This window comes from Hyalella azteca, unplaced genomic scaffold (assembly GCF_000764305.2).
Source record: "Hyalella azteca isolate HAZT.00-mixed unplaced genomic scaffold, Hazt_2.0.2 contig408, whole genome shotgun sequence".
In the NCBI taxonomy this organism is placed as follows: domain Eukaryota; kingdom Metazoa; phylum Arthropoda; class Malacostraca; order Amphipoda; family Hyalellidae; genus Hyalella; species Hyalella azteca.
In genome coordinates, this window is record NW_025930760.1 from 124786 (window position 1) to 149557 (window position 24772).

Consider the following 24772-nt stretch of genomic DNA (forward strand, 5'->3'; position numbering starts at 1 on the left):
TTTTCTATCAACATTGAATTTGCAAAAAGTGAGTTCATTGGTAGTGACTTACATTATGAGTGAATAATGAGTGATTTCAAACCTGATTTGACGAACTTATATTTTAGCTTAGCCTACCTGCAAGTCTTGGGAAGACAATAATACAACAAAATTATATCTACTTCAATTGATCTCAAAACTTTAAACCTTATTAAATTACCAAAACAACTTAGATGTAATTTATAAAAAGATATACAAGCATTTCCTGATCGTCTTTGAGAATAAAATACTTAATATTGTAAATATTCCAGTTGTGTGCAAGTTCCGCAGAAAGCTAAATGAAAATGGCTAAATTGTTATCATTTAGCCATTTTATGATCAATGATTACAGATCATTGGTCATAAACAGTATTCATTGATAAGAACTGTTGCTAATAACTAAATAGGAGATGAATTTTCTGATTTGGGTAATGGCTGCTAACTCTCTTCTAACCAAATTCTAAAGCAATCGAATGATATACTCTTTTCGTGCACCCAAATTAACTTGCTGAAAAAATTGTACGAACAAATTTTATGATATATTAATTATTTACTGTTAGAACTACGGAAAATAAAAATTATAACGGTGATTTAATTTGAAAGTTCTGGTAAATTGTTAAGCCTTTAATGCTTCGGCCAACATTTGCTCTTACCTGTTGCAGAGCGGAGAGAGATTCTGGATCATCACGCGTGTAAAGAACCAACATATAAACAAAAGTTTGCTGTTGAAAGGGAATTCTTGATTGTTGAGTCATTTTATTTTGTTACGCTTCAATTTCCAAGAGTTTTGTGTAAGTAAATTTTACACAGCAAAACTATAGGCTGCACTCCAATGCTCTCACAGGATGTTACTACTTACTCCTTCAAACGTTGTAATTGCGAAGGCAAACATTTTTGCGCAATTTTTGTGTATATGTTTCAATTTCATACCGGTGACAGAAGCTGTTATTTCATCCATCAAAAAATAATAAATTATTTTTAGATGAATTGCTCACACTATTAAACTTTGAAACAGATTCACTCATTCAATTTTCATGTTATGCATCGCCCTTACCTAGCAACGGACCCTGGTTTATTTGCTAATATGACGTCGCAGTCCGTTGGACGCTGGTTGTAGTTCGAGCTATAGTCAGAGCATGAGATGATGTTTCGATGAGCCGTTCAGTGGCAGACGAGCGTTCCACTCTAAGCTATTCGCTCCCGTGCAAGGTAGTGTTAGGCCCATAACAATCAAAACAAGAATATGTCATGGGCTGGTTAATGACGGCAGGCTTAGTCCGCGGCCGATTGGTGGTAGTACGGCAACATGCTGGTCGTTCCATTTTGGAGCTGATTGGTGCACAAAATTGGTGGTGCATGGCTGCGCGCCCGATGACGTTAGTGGGTCAAATACTGTTTAAAACGTACTCAGGCCGAACAAGGTGAACTCACCAAATTATAATACTTGTCTGTCAATGCCTAATTTGTCTGTTTTAGAGAACAGTTTCTAACGCCGCGTCATGGACTAGCGAATTTAAGATAATCTCACCAAGCGTCGATCGCACTACATACTAAAAAATTCTCTTGAAAGATATTGTCATTTAAGTAAAACAAACGATGAAAAGCCACCTCAGTACTCGCCTCCGAGGCCATAAAAACTAAAATCTAGGAATTTCTCAAACCACAACAGAGACACGAACTTTATTAAACAGAATAAAGTTATGCACAACTACTTAGATTATATATTATGTGCTACCAATTTAATATCTGAATGGAACGTAAGCATACCCAATACTTCGACCTTACAAGAAACATGGTCATCACCATCATGGGATGAGGTCTAACAGACGCTGTATCAAATCCAAAAATGGTTACTGTGAAAGATTCAGGGCTATTATTTCTTTAAACTAATCGCAGAGAAAAATCGTCAAAATGCCCTGAAAAATTAAGTCACAACAATAAAATTCGTATGAATGATTACATTTCAGAATTGCACTGCAAAATGATTCCTGCGAAAGAAACTTCAACTGACGCTGGCGACTCAACTGTGTTGGGAGAACTGCAACGAGTACGATTTGGTAAGATCAGGTAACCCCTACAACTTTACACACTTGCAATAAATAAACTAAATTGTAAACAAAGTAAATTTCATCCATGTTTACAGCCACAGTGGCTGATTAATGGCGAAGAATTAAATAATGTGACGCATTACCGTCGTAAGCAACTACGATGCAGCGCGATGCATGGGGAATAACCATCACTAATTACTAAATGGGAAGAAGCACTGCTAAACTATGGCGAATGAGAAATAGAACTATTACACACTATCTTACAGCCAGAAGTTTCCCTACAGTTACGGTTATATAAATATCCAAGTAAAAATTCATACAACGCAGTCACTTAAATACGACTGGAAGGCCAGTATCAATACAACCTTCGAAACTGAGAGAAAAAATTTTTAATGGAGCAGAGCAACCCACTGATCAATATTAGAACACAGCTCAACAGATCTATCAACAGAAAAAATCTCTTAAGCCAATGAAATTCATAAACGGAGTGCCGGGGCAGCATCCTAGATCACCAACACTGAGAAAAAATTTATCAGCCGAACATCCAGAGGCATTGCAAAAACTTATGAATTGCGTGGAATATAGGAGAGCAGTTGAGGAGCGATGCGTAATACTTTTAAATTGAGCAGCGTTATCATAACACAACCAAGACGCAATAGTAGAGTCTAAGCGGCGTGTCCATTCATTTTGTAGTGCAAACACAAACAATTGCCAAGATATTCACGAAAGGTATACTGGCATCAGTTTTACAAGACGGCTAGATAGATCGACAGCGTGTGTGAATTAGAGAATAAATCGGCACACGAAGCCGCGGTTCGGCTCGAAACATTTTTCGAAACTGAACTCCAGACGTGAATTTATTTACCAAGGTTTGCTTGTACTCAAACCATTTGCCATGATGACATCAGGAGACACGATTCATCTCTAGAACTCTCAAAAATTGTTCCCAACAGGACAACCAGCGTGGATTTTTGTGCATCGAATAACACAGCAGAAAAGAGGTCAGTTACATTAGAAAAACTGCAAAATTCAAAGCAACCATGAAATTAGTAGAGCATTCAACTCTACTACTCTTGAAAAAATGACGCAGAAATTTACACTAATTTTCAATTATACTATTGGACAATATAAAGGAATTTAAGTAAGCGCCATGAAAAAGGAAATTGTAGACCAGAGAATAAATACCTCATGAGAGCACGACTCATAACTCAAACAGCAACAACAAATATACAAAAGTACCTAATCACATAAGTGACACCTAATAAAAAAAAACAAAAATCCACACAAAAAAACGTGCTTTCCTACGAGGATAAATTAATTACTGTAACCATAAAATCAGATAATTACGGATAACTTCAATGGATAATTGAAACATCTCGGTCAATAGCACATAAATACAAATATTTATTTTTAACCTAAAATCAAGCATTTCATAACAATTTTTGACGCAGTCGTAGAAAGTATCCACGAGCTACTGTTGGTGAACCAGTCACTAATGACAAGTTGCGAAATATTCGCTGCTGTTACAGAAACATTGTCCTCATATCAAACCCGTGCTCTATGACATATAATTTAGTAAGGAAACGACGTCAGTTATGTTCGTTAGACGTAATTTAGGACCTTGAGAACAAAGGATACTGCTTATTTGACCTTAAAACGTTGTTCTTGCTAAATACAAATTGCAACTTATAAACACACAATCCTTAAGAATCGTCTTCATCCTGGTCATACTCTTCCTCTTCGTCATCATCGTTATTGGTGTTGTTCATGCTGGGCGTGGAGGTGGGAGGCTCCATGAAATCATAGTCCTCCGTGGCCATCTCAATGGCCCACTGGAACTTCATGCGCTGAGTTTTGTTGTAGACTTTCTCGATAGGCACATCATGTTTTTTGCACCAAGCCACAGAGATCCTAGGATCCAGATAATTCAGCTTGGAAGTGCCTAAAGCAATCTGCTTATTCTCTTCCTTATCAGTTGCCTGGATCTCGAGTTTACGCAGCTGCTCTTGCAAGCGTTCAACTTGTTTCTTCTTCTTGTCATACATCGACTTCTCTGCAACTGATCCTTTAGCCTGCCGCTTCAGAGTTTTCAGATCTTTCTCAGCCTCTTCGATGGCATCCTTCTTTTCGTCGATTTTCTTCTGCAAGTTTGCCATAGACTGATCAAAAGTTTTGGGAACAGAGCGCTGATGGTTACAGAGAATAGCAACCTCACGATTGGCGCGGTTGTAGCTGAGCACCTTGACAGCCACATCGCTGTCAGCGTCCGTCATCTTGTTGAGCTGCTCCTGAAGCGTCCGTGATGCGTTGTATGTACGGAACACTTTGGCAGTCAGACCCTCCATCAGTTCGTTCAGATGCTTGTTCATGATTTGCGTCTGCAATGAGATATTCATTTCAGAATTTGTCAACACAATTCATTGAAAAGATGAACAGCGTAGAGTTCTGTTAGTGGACAAAAGCACATTCGATGAGTAACAGGAAATGACCACTTGATGATTAAATTTTTATCAAATGGACAAAGCGATAAATAGAAGATTCAAATCCTAACCTCGTCAACTTTCTGCAGCATAAAACCGAGATGAGTATTATGGACTTATTAAACAAAATTAGGAAAATATTATCAAGACAAGTCTGCTGATATGACAAATTTTATATAGCCCTAAAGAACATGGGACGTGAGAAAATTAAATCATTTTCCAAGCAGCCTTGTCGAGAGTTCCACTAATAGTAGTAAAAGTGTTCGACGTCATTTCAGGTAACTTACATTGAGCCTATCAAAGAGGTCATCACCAGGAGCTTTATTCTCCATGAAGAGCTTCACATTCTTGTAGACGCGCTTTTCAACGGGCACTTCATTGTAGTACCTGATGGAATCTTTACCGAGGAAATCAAAGGCTACGACACATTCCTTGCCGTTCCTCTCGTCGTGCAGCGTTATGTGCTCAACACGCAGAGAGCAACAGCCCACCGTGTCAGCCTGATCTTCATCCTTCTCGTTACCCGCCCTCAGCGCCAACTGCACACACCAGCCAATAACCAATGTATTTGATGTTACTGACAAACTGATATGTCAGCATAAAAACCGCTAAGGATTATCACAAATTGATTCCCTTCCCAACGTCCTAGAACATAACGTAAAATATAAAAAAAACTAACTTTTCTGCACACAATTTATAAATAGCATTAGTATCAGTATCGGATGCAGGCATGGTCGGAAGGCGTACTGTAATATGGCCATTAATAATTAGAAGAAACATTTTCAAAGCAGTAGAATTAGAGAGCCGAATCAATTCTAGAACGTAACGGAGAGCAATTAAACAAAATTCACTTTAAAAATCTACAAACTAAATTCTAATTAATTTTAACATAATGTTTTAGAAAATTTTAACGCGACAAGCCAATAACCACAAGTGGAATTGGTTTGTTTAGTAAAGACATTTAGAAGAGAGGAGAAGGGGGAATAAATGCAGTAAGAACCTTGTCAATGAAGTAGAGAGCAACAGAACGTTGCCTGATACGCATCTCCTTGCTCTTCCAGTCCAGCCTGTACTGGTCCCTGATCTTGTCCACCACCTGGTGGAGGCGGCGAGCTGTCTCATATTTCTGCCAATCTTTCTCGCCCTGCAAACAAAGATTTATTAATGAGAAACCATTCTCTAGCTCGTATTGTTTAGTGTTTGTAGTCATGTTCTTGTGGACCATCTATGTAGACATTCAAAGCATGGTTTCTAACGCGCAAATTTGATTTAAATGCTATTAAGTAAATGCTGATCATTGGAGAAAAATTGCCATTAAAATTTTTTATACACATAGCAATGACAATCTTTCTAGAAAATAGCCCATCGCTTTCAATTGAAGATTATATGCTTGCACTTTCCAACATGCATCAAGAGAAAGCTATAGCTCCGGAATACTGGGGAAAACTGTAATCGTAAAATCACCTAAAAATAACCTACAGTTCTAATATTTGTTTCAGAGATATTATGACATGCGCTTACCTTGAGCTTAGATGCTGCGTTCATCATGACATACTTGACCTGCCCCTGCACGTTCTCTGTCCAGGACGCCAGCCAGGTAACGGTGTTGTCATGTCGTACCTGCACAACATCGAGTCATACAACAAATGTTTACCATGATAATTATGTTGGATCATAAATTGAATTGTGAAATGGAAATACGTGTATTTTAACTTCAGCTTCATAAAATAGAACCGAATCAAAGAATTTTAGTAGTTAATACAAGATTGCGTGATAAGTTTACTAGTATTCACTTGATTTTTACCGAAGTATCTAATTAACAAAGAGGTATTAGTATAGATTATTTCATACTCTAATCAAGTTGAAAAAAAAACATGAATCGTTTAACTTCATTGTGGTTCATTCAAATTAAATGGCAAATGAGACATATCGCTTCTAGTCTCACATCTCAGCAACACGAAGCTATACCCCTACACATGAAGTTAACTTCTAGGCGTGACTATTCTCTAGACAGAACTCACTTCTTTCCACTTGTGACCAGGTGGAGGTTGGGGGATTTTGGAGTCTTTGGAGCAGTTAATTATAACGTCCTCAGGTCTGATGCGGTGCTTCAGCATCCCCATCTTAGGATGGTCGCCACGGCCACGGAATAGACCCGGAGGTTCAGCCTTGAAGTTGCCTGCAACGGTGAATCATCGGTGAAACATCGGTGAGACATCGGTGACATATGTCCCCTTATTTCGTATTTGATAAACTAGCTGGCTTACGCTGAGGCTGGTCGTGCAGTTGGTTCTGGTCGTGCAGCTGATGCTGATCGTGCAGCTGATGCTGATCGTGCAGCTGATGATGATCGTGCAGCTGATGCTGATCGTGCAGCTGGAGCGTAAGGTGAGGCTCAGCTCCAGCAGCCTCCGCAAGCCACGCCTGCGCGACGCAGCAAAGCAACACGTCATTCTATCACATTACACTATTGAACACAAATTTCTGCGATACAATAATGACCTATATGAAGGGGCTTTCTAAAAATGGCATTTAGAACGGCTTGCAAATCTGCCCTTTTAAATATCAGTTCTTTGACGGATCCTAGGAAGATTTCGTTCGATTAACCGGGCTACAGTAATATAATAATAATAGCGGTTTCAGCGTTTATTAGGCCGTAGGCCTGTCGCCGATTCCTAACATCGCAGGACATTCACAGCTTGTTGCGGCATCGAATGCGCAACTCACTGCTCCAATTCTGCTGTGCTTAACCGCCCGGCCTCCTCGCCGGTTCTGACCAGAAACTGGCGCACAGAGCTGGGAGCGAACCCGCGCCTCTCTGCGCCAATCCTGGTACCCTGAACTGTAACCCATGGGCCACCCTGCCTTGCCATCATCAGTGGTTACTGCGTTAACGAATCTCGTACTTGGAATTCAAATACCACCAGAATATGGCAGAATAACGCATGACAGAATATTTACAAAGAAGAATGTGTGCCTCTACTTCTTACTGACGACGTGAACAACATTAAAGATCGATCAATACAATCATAGCAACATGGAATTACTGCTGTTGTGGCAGGAGACAAGAACGTCAAAACAGCCACGTGTACTTCGAGGCATCGCTATACGGTGCCTTGGAAGATGTAACAGTAAGTCAGAATATTGTTCGATGATTGAATGGATGCTCGAGTTGAAGTGTCTTAGTTACCATTACGTTTTGAATGCACTGACAGCATATAATACTCGTGCCTGTCTTTAAATGCGCAATAAGTGCAACATTAATAGGACAAAGTGTCACTATTTTCTTTCAGTTTGCAGACACATCGGTGACACATCGGTGGAACATCGGTGAAACATCGATGACCCACCTTGAAGAGAAGCGTGAGGCGCTGCGAGTCCCCCGCGACCACGACGCACGTCACCAGCGACCCCGCGGGGCCCTCGACGGGGTCCACGGGGGCGGCGGCGCCCCCTCCCCCACCGCGGGGCACGATCTGCACCACCTGTGATGGGGGCTTACTGCACCACCTGTGATGGGGGGTTACTGCATCACCTGTGTTGGGGGGGTTACTGCATCACCTGTGGGGTTACTTCATCACCTGCAGTAACCCCACAGGGGTTACTGCATCACCAGTGGGGTTACTGCATCACCTGTGATGGGAGGTTACTGCACCACCTGTGATGGGGGTTACTGCACCACCTGTGATGGGGGGTTACTGCACCACCTGTGATGGGGGTTACTGCACCACCTGTGATGGGGGGTTACTGCACCACCTGTGATGGGGGGTTACTGCACCACCTGTGATGGGGGTTACTGTATTACCTTTTCCAACGATTTTTCCATCAAACCATTTGAAGAGTTCACGCAAAGACATTGAAAATAGAAAGAAAATGTGAATTTCCTCTAAATTGTTACTTAAGTGTTCAATTTTTGGAAATTAACCTGAATTATTAAGGTGCTCTTGTACCTATCATCGCCTGCTTTTTCCAGAACAATTCGCCAGCCTATCGAAATAGTTTCTCGCACAATTTAGTGTAATTTAGTGTTTATATTGCCTCAACATTCCTATAATGAAACTCGGATCTCAACCGGATTTCAGCGAGTTCTTTCCCAATTGCCTTCATGTCTGTTGTTCGATATTGGAGAATTAACCCCACCAGTTTCTCTCCAGATCCAGCCCATGGCTGATTCTCCATCGTAATTGTCGCCTTAAATTTAAAAAAAAAATCATTTATGGATTTTAAGGAAATAACAGTTTGAAGATGAAGTGTTCAATAGTCGGCTCTGCATTTGTAGAACCAGCAAATGTTCTTAGCAATTAATCTTCCAGTCTTGTCTGTAGGCCTAACCCTCCGAAATATAGGCCCAAAACCTCCCTAAACCTCCTCATGCACCATCAACTAAATACAAACTTCATGGACTGTTCTCTGTTACGAAATCCAAAACCATTAGGTTTTTATGACGTAACTGCTCAATATCATCTCTAACTTAAACAGGATATTTATTAATCGACTATAACTAAAATGCGGATGCATTTATAGCGTTACATAAAATTGAAAGATGATGACAGAGCTTATAAAAAAATTAGTCTCTCAAAAGCAATTAAACACCGACAACATATCTGCCGATTACCCTAAGCCTATACTGACATTGTGGGTTGATGGGTTGTGTCTGGTAATAAGATATGCTGGTGCGTATACGGGGCTCGAACAACCTTCAAAACCGTTCGAGTCACTAATTTCTACTTAAAAAATAAACATTTATTCGAAAGTATCACCTTGATAATTCGACTCAATTTCTGTTGGGTTGAACACAAATGTAGAATTTGCGCCACGAAATAAAAAAAATTTCGTTCCATCAATAGAGAAATGCATCGAAGAGCACGTACAAAAGTTACCTATATTAGATACAGGGACATAAAACAAAATGCGGTGATGATGAGCAGAGAGAGACACAGACCTGAGCGGAGGCGACATGCAGAGCGCGGCCGGAGTGCAGAGAAGCAGCCAGGCGCTGCACGATGGTGCTGCCGTCCTCCCATGTCACCACCACCAGCTGTACGGGACAGGGATCGTTAGTGCTAAATTTCGAACTGGAGAAATCGTTCAGGCCATTAATAATTAGAAGAAACATTTTCAAAGCAGTAGAATTAGAGAGCCGAATCAATTCTAGAACGTAACGGAGAGCAATTAAACAAAATTCACTTTAAAAATCTACAAACTAAATTCTAATTAATTTTAACATAATGTTTTAGAAAATTTTAACGCGACAAGCCAATAACCACAAGTGGAATTGGTTTGTTTAGTAAAGACATTTAGAAGAGAGGAGAAGGGGGAATAAATGCAGTAAGAACCTTGTCAATGAAGTAGAGAGCAACAGAACGCTGCCTGATACGCATCTCCTTGCTCTTCCAGTCCAGCCTGTACTGGTCCCTGATCTTGTCCACCACCTGGTGGAGGCGGCGAGCTGTCTCATATTTCTGCCAATCTTTCTCGCCCTGCAAACAAAGATTTGTTAATGAGAAAGCATTCTCTAGCTTGTATTGTTTAGTGCTTGTGGTCATGTAGTTGTAATATTTTCATGGACCATCTATGTTGACATTTAAAATGGTTTCTACCGTGCAAATTTGATTTACCTGCTATATGTAAATGCTGATCATTGGAGAAAAATTGCCATTAAAATTTTTTATACACATAGCAATGACAATCTTTCTAGAAAATAGCCCATCGCTTTCAATTGAAGATTATATGCTTGCACTTTCCAACATGCATCAAGAGAAAGCTATAGCTCCGGAATACTGGGGAAAACTGTAATCGTAAAATCACCTAAAAATAACCTACAGTTCTAATATTTGTTTCAGAGATATTATGACATGCGCTTACCTTGAGCTTAGATGCTGCGTTCATCATGACATACTTGACCTGCCCCTGCACGTTCTCGGTCCAGGACGCCAGCCAGGTAACGGTGTTGTCATGTCGTACCTGCACAACATCGAGTCATACAACAAATGTTTACCATGATAATTATGTTGGATCATAAATTGAATTGTGAAATGGAAATACGTGTATTTTAACTTCAGCTTCATAAAATAGAACCGAATCAAAGAATTTTAGTAGTTAATACAAGATTGCGTGATAAGTTTACTAGTATTCACTTGATTTTTACCGAAGTATCTAATTAACAAAGAGGTATTAGTATAGATTATTTCATACTCTAATCAAGTTGAAAAAAAAACATGAATCGTTTAACTTCATTGTGGTTCATTCAAATTAATGGCAAATAAGACGTATCGCTTCTAGTCTTGCACCTCAGCAACACGAAGCTATACCCTTACACTTAAGGCCTGAGTATTCTCTAGACAGAACTCACTTCTTTCCACTTGTGACCAGGTGGAGGTTGGGGGATTTTGGAGTCTTTGGAACAGTTAATTATAACGTCCTCAGGTCTGATGCGGTGCTTTAGCATCCCCATCTTAGGGTGGTCGCCGCGGCCACGGAATAGACCCGGAGGTTCAGCCTTGAAGTTGCCTGCAGCAAATGTTCACAATGTATTGCTTCCATTGCACCAAATGTTCACAATGTATTGCTTCCATTGCACCAAATGTTCAAATTGTATTACTTTCTTTTTCACAGACGCAAGTTAACATCACCGCTAACTTTGTTTAAAACTCATCTTCAAAATCAATTAACTTTATATAAAGTAATTAATCCAAACAGAACCTGATAAAAGCATCATAAACTGAGGTCTGTGTGCCTCACGTCACATTGATAAACCTGATATTTTGAAGATAAAAAAAGTAAAACGCAAAATATTAACAAATTAAGGAAATGAGAAACAAACCTAGAATTTCCAAGAACATAACAAGATCGTTATCATGCACTAATCTAGTAACGTTCTTAAATCTAAAACACTAATAATAATGATTGCTATCACGACTCAGTTCCTGCAAGGCAGATTGATAACATTTGAAAATCAACAAAATATGACAACACATAATAGAAGTCGATTTTCAACAGTAAGTTTCAATCAAAGTAACATAGAGCGTTGAGGGTCTGACCTATTCTTTGTTTATGACCATCAATGATGCACCAGCCGAACTCGGCAATGAGCTCGTCATTCTTGTCTTTCAAAGCCTTCTTCTCCTCCTTGCTTCTGTTCTTTCGCTCCTCGTTCTTCTGTAGGAAGTATGTGTGCATTTTCCTGAAGTCGCATTTCTTCAGGTCAGTGATGACGGCTCTCTCTTCAGACGTCATTACCTGCATTGGAAAAACGTGGTAATTCCAACTTACTTTCTCTCAATCACCATAAAACAATGAAAACCAGTTTTTTTCAAATCCAACAACAGCAATTAGTGCAAGAAGCAAGTTCTTTTCATCACAATTCAGGGAAGTTTACGGAATCATGGATGAAATAACGTCTAAGTTTACGGAATCATGGATGAAAGAACGTCTATGATGATGTTCTGACGATTATTTGAAAATAAATATATTTTCTGAATGAAAAAATTATGTATATAATTTTTGAATGAAAACTTATCCAAACAAGCAATTTCCCTATAAACATTGTTCTCGATAAGAAGATATGGTTGCACAAAGACATGTTCATACTCGACTCTGGTGCAGTTCTTGCCCAGCATATACGAATTACAATATCATCCAAACATAGAAAAATACTCGAGTTAACATTCACATTTCACACAATCAAGTAAATTAAGGAAATGAGTGATCAAGATGCTTACACATGTGTAACCAGAGAGAAGATACTGCAGACTAAAATATATTGGTCAATGATCATATAATAAAATTATTTTTTAATATAAAATTTACGATATATGTGATTGCTATCAGGTAAAACCAAGTCAGAAATTGCTATCAGGTACTTTCCAACCGTGACTTTAAACGAGAAGAATCGCACACAATAACAACATTTCACATGGTTATTCAACGACACAAAAAGAATATAAAAAATAGATCAATATTAATTCAATTCATAAATGAATTAATTTTGATGAACGAACTACACGATTTACACCCGCTTCAAGACGAACCTTCCTGAAGTCTTTGAAGAAGTTCTTATTGAACTGATCCTTGGTAACGTAGTCATGGTCGAGCATGCGGGCATAGAAGCCAGCGACCTCCTCAGCATCAGGGCTCAGCGGCATGGGCTTGCCGTCGTACTTCATGTAGACGTTGGAGGGCAGCACCTCGTAGGGGTCCGCGAACACGATGCCCTTGTGCTCTAGGAACGTCCACTTGCGGCCGTCAGCTTTCTTCTCCTCCTCCCACCTTAATAATAACAATTGCAAGCATAGTAATTTATAATATTAATTGCAATAATAATAACACTCCCACCTGAGCAACAACATCGCATCACATCAATGCTAAGTATAGCATAACACAAGAGAATTTTCTTGTACAAATTCAAGGCAGCATTGAGAATATGTTAATCTAAAAGCTCCATAATGTAGTAGTAAAATATTAAAGCTGTCGGGATCAAATATTCTCAAAATCTGATTAACGTGGAGGTTAGGGAGCAGTAGCGAGAATTGTAACCTGGAACAAAGTTTGATACATTTCCAAGAATCAGATAGTAAAAAATTTTCCGAGAACTAAAGCCTCACCATTTCCAAACGTGTTTTTCTTCTTCTGTCTCCTTTTTGACTCTCTTGGTAGGAGACTTGGCCTGAGCTTCGTTGGCTTTGCTGCTTCGCTTAGGTGGAGTTGCTTTTTCTTTTTTCGTTTTGACTTTCTTAGGAGCCTGGAGATCAGAAGCTTATCAATAATTCATATCAATTCATATCATCATAGGTAAAAAGAAAGCCATCTAAAGCTGAAGCATCGAGTTTTAATTACTGTGATATTACATGACAGAGAGCACGTAACAAACTAAACCTCACCATTGTAGGGGAAGGCTTGTATTTTATCGTCTTGCGTGTAATTTTACTTGGAATTTATTCACTGTTTTGAAGTTGTTCGTCGCCATTTTAGTTTAGACTTAACGGAAGTCGGAATACAGAGGGTGTGATTTGCTGGAATGTTGAGCGGAGGTACGTAGTGTGTTAGGTCCTGAATGGTGCTATTAAATTATATGTGAATTGAGGTGAATCGATGTATATAATTAATTTAATTAATTAATTAATTAGTAATTAATTAATAAACTAAAGTAATTAATTAATTAATTACTTTAGTTTATTAGTCAGAAGTTTAATTATTACATCGATTGAAAAATTGATGTATATAATTGATTTGTGTTATTTATTTTTGTATATTAATTGCTTTAGTTTACTAGCCAGAAGTTAATTATTGTTCATTTTACCTTTTAGGAAGCTTTTCAAAGTCTGAGATTCGAGACTTAGTCTCCTTCTCCGATGGAATGTGCATGACCAGCACGTGGTTTGTTTATACTTTAGTAGACGGAGTGTGTAGTAAGTGATTTGAATTGAAGACTAACAGTGATCAACTACCCTATGTCTATGTGTATAAGACACGCCATACCGTTGTGAAAGACAGGTTTTAGGAGACTATTATAAGCACACTCCAAGCGACCATGTATCTAACTACGTAGTGCAAGATGTGTATCAGGACGTACCGGTTTGAAGTCTTCGTCTTCCTCGTCACTGGAGGCTTTCTTCCTCTTCTTCTTGGATTTCTTGTGGGCGGCGAGCGGCACATCGTCATCTGACTCGGACGCCTCCTTCTTGGGTCGCTTCCTGGCGGCCTGAAGATAAACCAATCCTGCTTACAACCCCAAGCTCAATATGACTTGCACATGCTCGCCTCATTTCAATTTCTCATTTTTGAGAATTTAAGCCATAATTTTCACATGTTTAAAGATATTTTTGTGCAGTTGTGCATATAGATTAGTATCACAAAAATAAAGTGACAAAGCAGAAAAAGTATATTCATAATAATAATATTAACAATAATTCAAATTATAACAGAAAATTATCGTAATGCTTTCATGACGCACGTTCTGGTGTTTTCCGCTAGGATCTACAGGCTCTACAACCGTAGATTAATTTTTGATTTTTCACGCTGATGAAGTACTTTGTAACAAGCATCAAAGTGTGAGTGAACCGCATTCCGATATAGAATCTATGTTCAATTTGCTCAATTAACATAGGATGGAGAACTAATGAACACGTAGCATAGAGAAATAAGAAAAAAAAGACAGGAAGTCTACATGAACGAAAGGAAGCTCAAGCATCGTCGATATGACAAAGAAGAAAGCAACCTATAGCAGTAGTCGTCAGCAACAAGGCCATGGACGCGAAGATTACTTGGAATATTTAAGAAATATTAACTTACCAATGGCACGTCATCATCGTCATCGGACTCGGGCGGTGGGGGTTTGGTTCGCTTTCGAGCGCCCTGACGAGTAGGGAGGATGATATATATATACACAATGCAACAATGACAAGCCACACAAGCGAAAAAATGAATTTACAGAAGGAAAGTGCGGAGGATGGATGGTTCACTCAATAGGCTCAATCAATAGGATGGATGGTTCACTTGGTGAAAACTCAATAGGCTGAGTGTCATATACACTATGTGCACTTGAAGGTTCGCTGGGAATTTATGTATGCAAAGCACTGTACACTCCACATGCAAAGGCGCTAAGACACTTGAAAACAAATCGCTTTTACAATACTAAACAGCACACACCAAAACTTTAGGCATTACCTTTAATGATTTCTAAGACAAAATCCATCATCTTATATTGGAATATATACAAAGCATGACTAAACACCAACGGGAGCCATTTTTAGGGATAAATGATGACCGTGCATTTAATGTGCTTAGTAATAAGTGGAAAATTAGAAAGAAAATAGATATTCATTGACAGATGGTGGAATTTGGCAAGCTGATAAGTGCCAGGGTTAAGCTAGACAACAAAATGAAAGGTTCCATGAGTGGTCATGAAAGTTATTTGCAGAACTCGTTACCTAAAAATTTCGAGTATTTGAAGTTAAAATGCATAACTGAATATAATATAGCACAAACACAAGGAGCAGAAAAAGCTTAGATCGCCACTTAAGCAATGAAAACACCATTTATAGCGCCTCATGATGACACCAAGTAAACACAACACCATGCGATATACATACACGTGAATGTAAAAAGATGAATGAAAAAATATAAACTATAAGTGAATATCTCGATCCAAGTTCAAGGTATATGACACGAACGCAAAATGAAGTGACAAAATATGAATTTTATATTCTTTTAAATTAATATTGACATCCTCACCAAAGGCAAGTATTCCTCCTCGTCCTCCTCTGACTCCCGCTTGACTCGAGAATGAAATGCCTGGAGAAAACAGTGAAGTTACAACACTGCGGCGCTGGTAACACAGCTTGTTGAGGTTGTAACCATGTTACGACATCAGTGATTGATTGGAATACTATTTTTTCTGCCAATCGATCACTGATGTTGTAGATTGGTTGTAATCTTAACAAGCTTGCAACCAAGCTACACCATCAGTGATTGATTGGAATAGTATTTTTTCCAGCAAGATTCGACAAAGCTTGTTAAACTTCGTGATATGATATGATAAAATAGAAGTGGCAAAACATGCTTTTGAAAAAAAATTGAAGCTCAAGAGGATTTGCGCTAACAAAAAATAATGATCATAATGTAAAGGGAAATAAGACTGTGCATAAGCTACAATGGTAGTGCTGGAGGAGATACTTACAAGAGGCACGTCATCTTCATCACAGTTGGTCTCTTCTTTGACGGCTGCCTCCTCGATGACCAGCTTGGTGTCCTCTTCGCTCTCCGCAGAGACGTCCGCATTGCGGTGGTCTGTCCAACACACAAAAATTATCCATTTTGCTTAACATGCAAAACCAATTTACACTGAGATTACTTAGGTTCAGACAACATCGAACTATAAACGACATGACATCAGTCCGGTTTAGCTGTGTCTGGTAAGATATTTATGAAATCACAGTAACGCCCCATGACGCGCTTTCTGGGAGGGTTTCTAAGCCTTCACTTAATGAGGGAAGCCAGTCTTGCTCCGCCTCTCAGCTCTGGCACAAGCCGTTGAGCCACAGTCTTGGCGGGGCAGCTCTGGTGTATAATATATAAGCATCCTGCTCTGGTATATAATATATAAGCATCCTGCTCTGGTATACAATAGTAGCATCCTGCTCTGGTATATAATAGTAGCATCCTGTTCTGGTATATAATAGTAGCATCCTGCTCTGGTATATAATAGTAGCATCCTGCTACTATTATATTGCAAATTCCAGCAATCTGATCTGTACTGCATTAGATGTTGGGCAATACTTATTCTTAGCGTATACCTGTGTGCTCATTTTAGCTCGACACTTGAATAGGACCCTAATAATGAACCCATACAAAAAAGTTAATACTTCAAGTTCATAGCAGATAACCCTTTCGATACATTAAGCTTCATCAGGCTATTCATACCTAAAAACATGGACACGACAGTCACGTCAGTGCCCAAAGGGTAAAAATAACTACAAATAAAGAGATGATGACAGCAGGCGCTGGCATGGAAAATATAGCACCTGACAGTTTAGTACAAAACCCCAAAGACCCCAAAGTTTAGTACAAGACCCAAAGGTCTGAAAACTGTCATTAATCTGACAAAATTCAATTGATGATTTCATATAGTAATTCCGAGACTTCACAAATGAGACTAAATCATTATTAATTGATTCCAATTGACCCATATAGTTCCAATGTGTGGTGGTAGTAAATGTACACAATATTATCTGGTGCTTCAGCTATACTATTTGGCACCGGCTGTATTTTAAATAAAAATCTTGTCCGACTATCAAGGGCAACCCATAATAAATAAATTTTTACCAGTAGTAAACGGACACAATATTATCTGGCGCTTCAACTGTACTATTTGCGACCGCCTGTATTAAATAAAAATATGACTTCGTACTCACTGCAGTGAGTGACAGCGCATTTTCTCGTCAACGAAAGATAGACGGATGGACATGGCGAGAAAAATATAGTTTTTTTTTGCGAGAAAAATAGCGCCTTTTTTGGCAAGAAAAATAGCAAATAGAAAATGCGCTAAAAATCATGTCTGACAATCTAGTTCTAGGGCAACCAACAACAAATAAGTTTTTACCACAAGACATTGGACAGCAACTATTGCCAATACTCACTCATGCCTTCTTCATTCACAAACTCTCGTGAGGTGTTCAGTGAAGTGTCCATAGGCTCCTCCTTAATGCAGCCCACAGCCTCCATCTGCAAAGATCAGTAAACTTGGAATACCTACATGAAAGCTTATTTATTTAGCAGTCTATATATCAGACCTGAAGCCAATACTATTCATGAATATTATATTTTAATAATTTAAATAAGAAACAGCAGATATCAATCACAGAGTATAAGAAACCAGCTTTTTAACAAGCATATTCATACAGTTGCCATTTTTTCATAAACAGAAATTAAAAATACCAAAAACAGACAACACCATCACAATCAATGAATTGCAATTATTTTGTAGAACAGTAATATGAAACAGGTGTTCAAGCTAAAAATACTAGCAGCAAAAATATCAGAAATAAGAAAATATAACTCACTTTCATTTCCTGTGGCTCTTTGGGCTTCTCTTTCTCTCGATGTTTGTCTTTATGAGAGCTCTTGGATGACGAGTGGTGATGGCGATCCTTGTCACGATCCTTCTTGTCTCCACTGCTGCTGCTGTGACGCTTGTCTTTGTCATGCTTGCTTCTGTCATCTCTTGATTTGGATTTGTCTCTATCGCTCCTCTCTTTGTCTTTGTCACTTCGCTCCTTATCCTTACTGCGATCTTTGTCAGAACTGCTGCTGTGGTGCTTACTTTTGTCCCCACTGCTGCCACTGCTACTCTTGTGCTTATCTTTGTCTCTATGCCTGTCCTTTTCAGAACTACTGCTGCTACTCTTGTGTTTATCACCACTGCTGCTACTACTACTGCTACTTTTATGTTTATCACTGCTACTGCTGCTGCTTTTGTATTTATCTTTATCTCTGTCCTTATCCTTGTGAGAACTTTTACTGCTTGAAGAGTGTCGGTCCTTATCTCTATCCTTGTGAGAACTTTTGTGTTTGTCCCGGTCTTTATCTCTGTGTTTGGACGAGTCAGAGTGACCATTGGAGGTGCCATTGGTCAAACCATTTGACAAGCCTGTAGAAAAATAAGTCAATTTTATTATTACCAATTTGTTATTCTTATATATACACTACTCTGGAAAGCAAATCAAGATCCAGTACTGCGTCCCTTCAAGTACTATATTCCCCTGTATGCATGGTGAATATGTAAAAAAAATTTAGCTAAGTAGAAACAATCAACAGAAACTAAATATTGAATTCAATATAAATTTCTTCCATGGCATTCAAACTAAGCAAAAGATTGGACTAGTTAAAGATCAGTAATTAGTTAACTCTCTTAATTCTGGTCATTTTTGTAAAGTGAGTATTTACCAATAAACTACCATGACAAAAATAATTTTGCAGACAATACATAAAAATAGTGAAACAAACATTCATCATTAATAACACTCATTATCAAGCAAGGGTTAAAAGAACTCATTCTTTCAATTTCCTCAATGAGCTATCATGCTTCCTGGTCCAGCAAGATTGGTAGTCAGTGTTGAGCAACAATTACTCATCACTGCCTGGCATTTTTAAGGGAAAATAAATTGTACTCTCCAGCTAAACTTATAACAAAAATATTCTCACCATATGTGCAAATGAGACTTCATTTCAAATGTTACTGGTACCTACCTAACATTCCACCTTGTATGGGTGAATATTGTTTGTATTTGAAGCTCAAAGTAAACTTCAATCTCATTCATCCCTCAATTGGTGCAACAACAATTATGAACAAGAAGAAAGATTTAAAATATGGCCATGTGTAAAATACACTGGTGATTGCTCATGACAATCACTTTTAGCTATAGCATAAATAACTATTAAAACAGCCCTTTACACAAATGACTTGTTGTGTTGGACTCTCATCACAGTATTGATGTAATTGGAGAAATTATTATAGAGATTTGTTTTACAACAATAAGCGCTAAAATTTGTATTGCCATTTCACAGTATTTCAAACACTTTGGCTTATATATGACATACTAAATGTATGTAATGTAACAAATTGGCTGCCAAATTATTAGAAGTTGATGTGACTATGGAAAAAAAAGCATTAATGGCTAGCATACATATGAAACTTGAGAAAATAAAACATTTGAAACAATGAAATGAAAGAAGTTCATAGCTAGGTTTTTTACTTCACACTCCTATGAATGCAATTTCATGGCAATCATTAATCTATTATTAGCAAAATAAGGAATATACTGTCAAATGGGGTAATAAGGGACAGGGGGGGTAAATTGGGACAGTCCTCCGCCATGGCATCAAAATGTTATATCAAAATAGTGGGGGTAACTTCAAAAGTTTTCATATCTATGTAGCATAACAGAAGTTAAGAAATCGTACATTTACCAGCTCTAAAAAATCCCCAAAAAATCTTGAATAGTGATAATTTGAAATGTACTTCTGTTAAGGTCTGTAGTCTGTACTCTGTAGTAAAAAAATATTTGCCATATTAAAAAATGTTGCTTGAAAAAAATTGCAGACAGGTGTCAGATTTAAAACTTCATTGATGGAATTTTTGTACCTCAATCTAAAATAAAATGGTGGCTGAATGAGGGATTCTTTAGAAACCAGTTTATTTTCAATTCCTGATCTAGGTCAAAATTTTACTGAATATCCAAGCATGATGATGCTGGTAAGACTGGTATGCAAGATACTTAAATAGTCAACTCATAGGACTCAAAATAAAGTCTACATACTACAATACACAATATAAATTATGAACAACAATATTAATGTCTAATAATTATGTTGAAAATAAATTGGTTTGGTATATATGAAAGTTGACTTCAACAATATAAATATTTAGAACTTGCATTAGTTAATGTAATGAACTAATGGTAATTATTGGTAAATATTTGAACAAGTTGCTACCCTACTGACTAGCTGAGTACTTCAAAAAAGTACTTGACAAAATTCCATAATAGATTTTTCATACAAGAATGAGGTCCATAATTTCTCTGCATATCCAATTATCTATTCTCAAAATAACTTTTAATCGAGACTTTAACTGACTAAATCGGTAAATGTAAATTAGTTGCAGTTCCCACTTCCCAGGCCGGAGCCCGGAGGGGTCATTCAACTCTCGAGGAAGGCTTTCGAAACTAGTTGATGGGGATTCCTTAAATTCATCCTTTATAACTCAAGACGTATTATTATGAGCTCCTCGTAAATTCCCAACATTTTTTAAAACCTATTGATAACCGCACTAGCGTCTAGTTAGGAGCTTCAGGTCAGATTTTGTACACGAAAATAGCTATTAATGAAAGAAAACGAAAGTTAGCTAATATCAGTGTCGGGCGAGTCCTACGTCCTAGGCTATGTACTTCATTCAGTACCGAAAAAAATTTGATTTCGTTGTCATCCATTGCTTCAAATGGTATTTTATACGCCATCAATTATTTCAATATATGCACGTTTCATTAAAAACTAAACTGATGTATTCAGTATTCTAATCTTAATTCGTTACGGAAGGGGAAGAACACACGGCTTCACAGTTGCCAGATGCACAAACTTCGTTCGAACTATGGCGAGCAAGTCGTTCACGTGTCTCGAAACGCTGATTAAAACAAGTGATTGGAATTCCACAATATAGGTCCAAATATTGTTGGCAACAGACTACCCAGTTTCTGATTTGAATTATCAATTCAAATGAAAAAGCTTCATTCACAAAATTTCGCCTCTTGAATCAAGTTAGCCTACATACAGAGTAACAGACTATTTGCCTCAGATGATGTATCATCATAGAAATCGTAACGAAATGAAACTTACGACTTACCATTAGTTTGATTGGAAGCCATGACGTTCACCACTTCCTGAAAGAAAGAAAATATATTTTTAAACTTTATTGTTGCATAATATTAAGTCTTGCTTACTCGGAAAGCTTTCTGCTACGTAGCGTTTGTGGACTTAGCCTCCGGTCGCCATGTTCGAAGCGAACGAGAGCAGAATAGACCAACTCACTTCACGGATATTTTACACATAAAGGGCTGTTTTGACAGAATATTGATAATATTCAAACAAATCTACAGGTGATAAACAGAGTAAATTAAACGCTAATACTTACTTGACTGGAATCATGGCTCAATTCGGCCATTTTGAAATCACTCGCCGACCGTATTTGCTGCTCGATCTTCTCTGCTTCGAGCTCGGCCAGAAACTATGTCTCAACGGCTGACGCTCGTCGGCCGCTCAGAAACAGAGTCGTTATGGCGGCATTCTGCGCATGCGCGAGGACTTAGCCTCGTGCACACAAAGAGCTCTCAATGATCAATTTATTTCACGTAAATACTATATTGGTTTATAAAAAAAATTCGGCAACTTTCAAATTTGCTAGAGTAGAGCATATTAACTTCCTAACCTGAACTCAGATGTTTTAACACAAGGTACTTTACTCGTACAGGTTCAGGGACTTAGAATTTTTCTGGGAGTGAAGAGAGACTGATGCAAGCAAGCAGCTATTGCCTATTGCTGCAACCCCAGGCCACGACAAACTCGGTTTTGCTCTCTCACCTTTGCTCACCCCGTAAAAACTCTTTCGATGAGCACGAGTTTTTTATTTCTTTGCCCGTCACCAATTCACTCAATACTACCTATATAACTATACACTATGCGACTGAAAATTTGTTTCAAGGGATAAGCAAGGACCTGATTGATCGTGCTATTCATGATGATGGCAGCATTATTTTGTTTTAATGATTATTGACAGTATAATTATAGAAGAACACTTTTTAATATATAAGCAATATTTAATTGAATCACATCTAGGATACATTGCACATTGTTTGAATTAGTTAAACGGGCCCTAGCTGTGTGAATTGGGAACTGGGAACTCGCATTTTTAATTGCATTTTCATTTTCAGTTATCACATAAAACACATTAAGGATAGGAAGCCGCATGCTTCGTAGCCTGATTACAGCTGATAATTCTCTTATGAGGTTATCTTTTTCAGGAACCAACCGTGCACACCAATGATTTTATTAAACGTAAGCATGGCGACTTGATCCTAACCCTAAATTAATGGATGATGAATTTAGGGTTGAACGCATATGTCGTAGCTTGAGGAAATTAGCTTGAGGAAATATTGGATTATTGCGAACTGATGGTCGTCTGGGTCGCTTATTTAAAACATGTTTTTCATATCCAGGATAAAGAGAGATCATTTCACTTTGTTATCGAGATATATTATCTACAACCACAAATATCGTTCGAAACCATATATGTGTTCATTATTATTTTTTTTTTTCACTTATCAAATGGCGTCACTTGACCTTCCATCACTAGCGATGGTCATGAAATGTATTGATACTCGTGGTGATAATTGCCAGCAATCGTAGATTGTGGTTGTCAATACAATGTAATAATGCAAAGCACAATTAATCTTTGGGAGCTGTGACCTTTTCAAAAACACAGACCGAGCAAAATTCGGTTGTAATCAACTAATATCACATAATTCCGTTCATTCTGTGGTCAGGGCAGAAGTCGTGCCATCAGTGCAATGAGCACAATATAATCATGTCATAATGAGCATATTGTGAGCATAAGTCTGCTCATCTGTAGCTAATAAACAACTTAGTGACTCGGCTCGGATGATCAATATTAGGTTCCGTCACACTAAAAAAAAATACAGTGAATTAGGGGCTGACTTAGAATAGAATAGAAATGTCGGCACTGAAGAAATAGGCCCATGGCCTGTTGCCGATTCTTGAACTTTTCGTGACTTGATTCACGAGTATCCTGCCTTTGGAACCCGATCTTTCCATAACTGACGATTGATTGAGATCTGATTGAGATTGCAGAAACAGACGTATATCATGAAAAATATATGACAGAGGCACATTCTTGTTGCTCCAACCTTGATAATATGCGTTTAAATAGTACTTTCTAAAGATCACCCTTCTAAAGGGGCCGGTGTCAACGATGTTACACTACCGTAGTACAATGAATTTCTTATTTTATTTTAAAACATTTAAAATTGTTTTTTAGCTTTCTTAATTTCTTATTTTTTTTTTTTGTTCTGTCAATAGATTCATGCATTGTCTCCGACTTTACGCAAGTGAGCAAAATTTCTGATCGATTGGACAGGTCGAAGTGTGTTTAATATCGATTATAAAATTCGTAGCAGACCGACAAAAAACGAGAAGTGAAGTTAAATAGAAGTGCGGTAAAACAACGCGGTCCCGGGAATTTTGCCTGATTTTTCAGCAATTTTTTTCATTACTTGTGAATTTATTGTAAAGAATCATATATTTCCGCCATTCTCCTGTGTTGTTCCAAACTTTTGCATAAAGTAGGTGAATGATCCGTGGTGTACTTGTGTGCATCATGAAGCTGTTCGAGAATTTTGGCTTTCCACAAGGCTGCACAAGACAGAAAATTTCGCCGCTCTTCCGTCGTTATTATTATAACATATTATTACTGCTATATATTTTTTCCAGCTATAATGATCCAGCTGCCTATAATGATTGTCAATATTTAGTGGATTATTCAACCGAAAGGATTAGGTTAAGTTGGAAATTTTACAAGAATAATACGAAAACCAACTTGTTGAGTTCGTCTCATACGTACGCGTGCATGGTCGCCTTGGCTTGTCTAATATCTAGCGATGCCTCGAGAACGGGACGACTGAAATAACCCAGCATTGCCCAATACCAGCATAATTTTCATACTTCACCCCGTGCGCAAGCATGCTGCAGAGCAAATTAGCCAACAATTAGAGCAAATTAGCCCGTAGCATAGAAAATTGTCGTCATGCATCGTTGAAATAATGCAAATAAGGCCATGATAAGTTATCTTGGATTAAAACGTAAGAAAAAGATCATTGGAATCTACTTTGGAAATAATACTCCATATTTCAAAATTGTAACCCTCTTTAAATGAAAACAGATTTTGTTCAAATTTTATTTACTTTCCACTCAGAACTCATTAAATTGAACACCGTTGTAATGCTAACGCGCAGATAATTTATCTGTTGTAAAATAGAAGGAGTTGCCTGATCAAACACATGATATGCGTTACACACGTGAAATGGATGTGTGATGAATATGAAGCGCTATGCACATGATTTGGATGTGCAAACTCCAAAATTTTTTCTGTGGATTACGTCTCGA

General features: G+C 38.1%; 1 protein-coding gene across 2 annotated transcripts; it reads right to left on the bottom strand.

Annotated features, from left to right (window-relative positions):
- Positions 1-1686: 1686 nt before the first annotated feature.
- On the bottom strand, positions 1687-22100 carry LOC108681058 (DNA topoisomerase I, mitochondrial). Of its 2 annotated transcripts, XM_018170023.2 has the most exons (16): positions 21729-22100; positions 21441-21477; positions 18106-18692; positions 17683-17767; positions 16224-16333; positions 15779-15838; positions 14837-14899; positions 14118-14246; positions 13150-13286; positions 12577-12814; positions 11587-11785; positions 10899-11056; positions 10412-10510; positions 9883-10026; positions 4834-5085; positions 1687-4444 (listed from the first exon to the last, which is right to left on the bottom strand). In XM_018170023.2, exons 1-16 carry the CDS (start codon positions 21756-21758, stop codon positions 3770-3772), a joined length of 3003 nt encoding a protein of 1000 aa, XP_018025512.1. In that variant the 5' UTR covers positions 21759-22100; the 3' UTR covers positions 1687-3769. The 2 variants fall into 2 exon arrangements, with proteins under 2 accessions (XP_018025512.1, XP_018025514.1); XM_018170025.2 differs by lacking the exon at positions 14837-14899 and having other exon boundaries at positions 21729-22099.
- Between the last annotated feature and the right edge of the window lie 2672 nt (positions 22101-24772).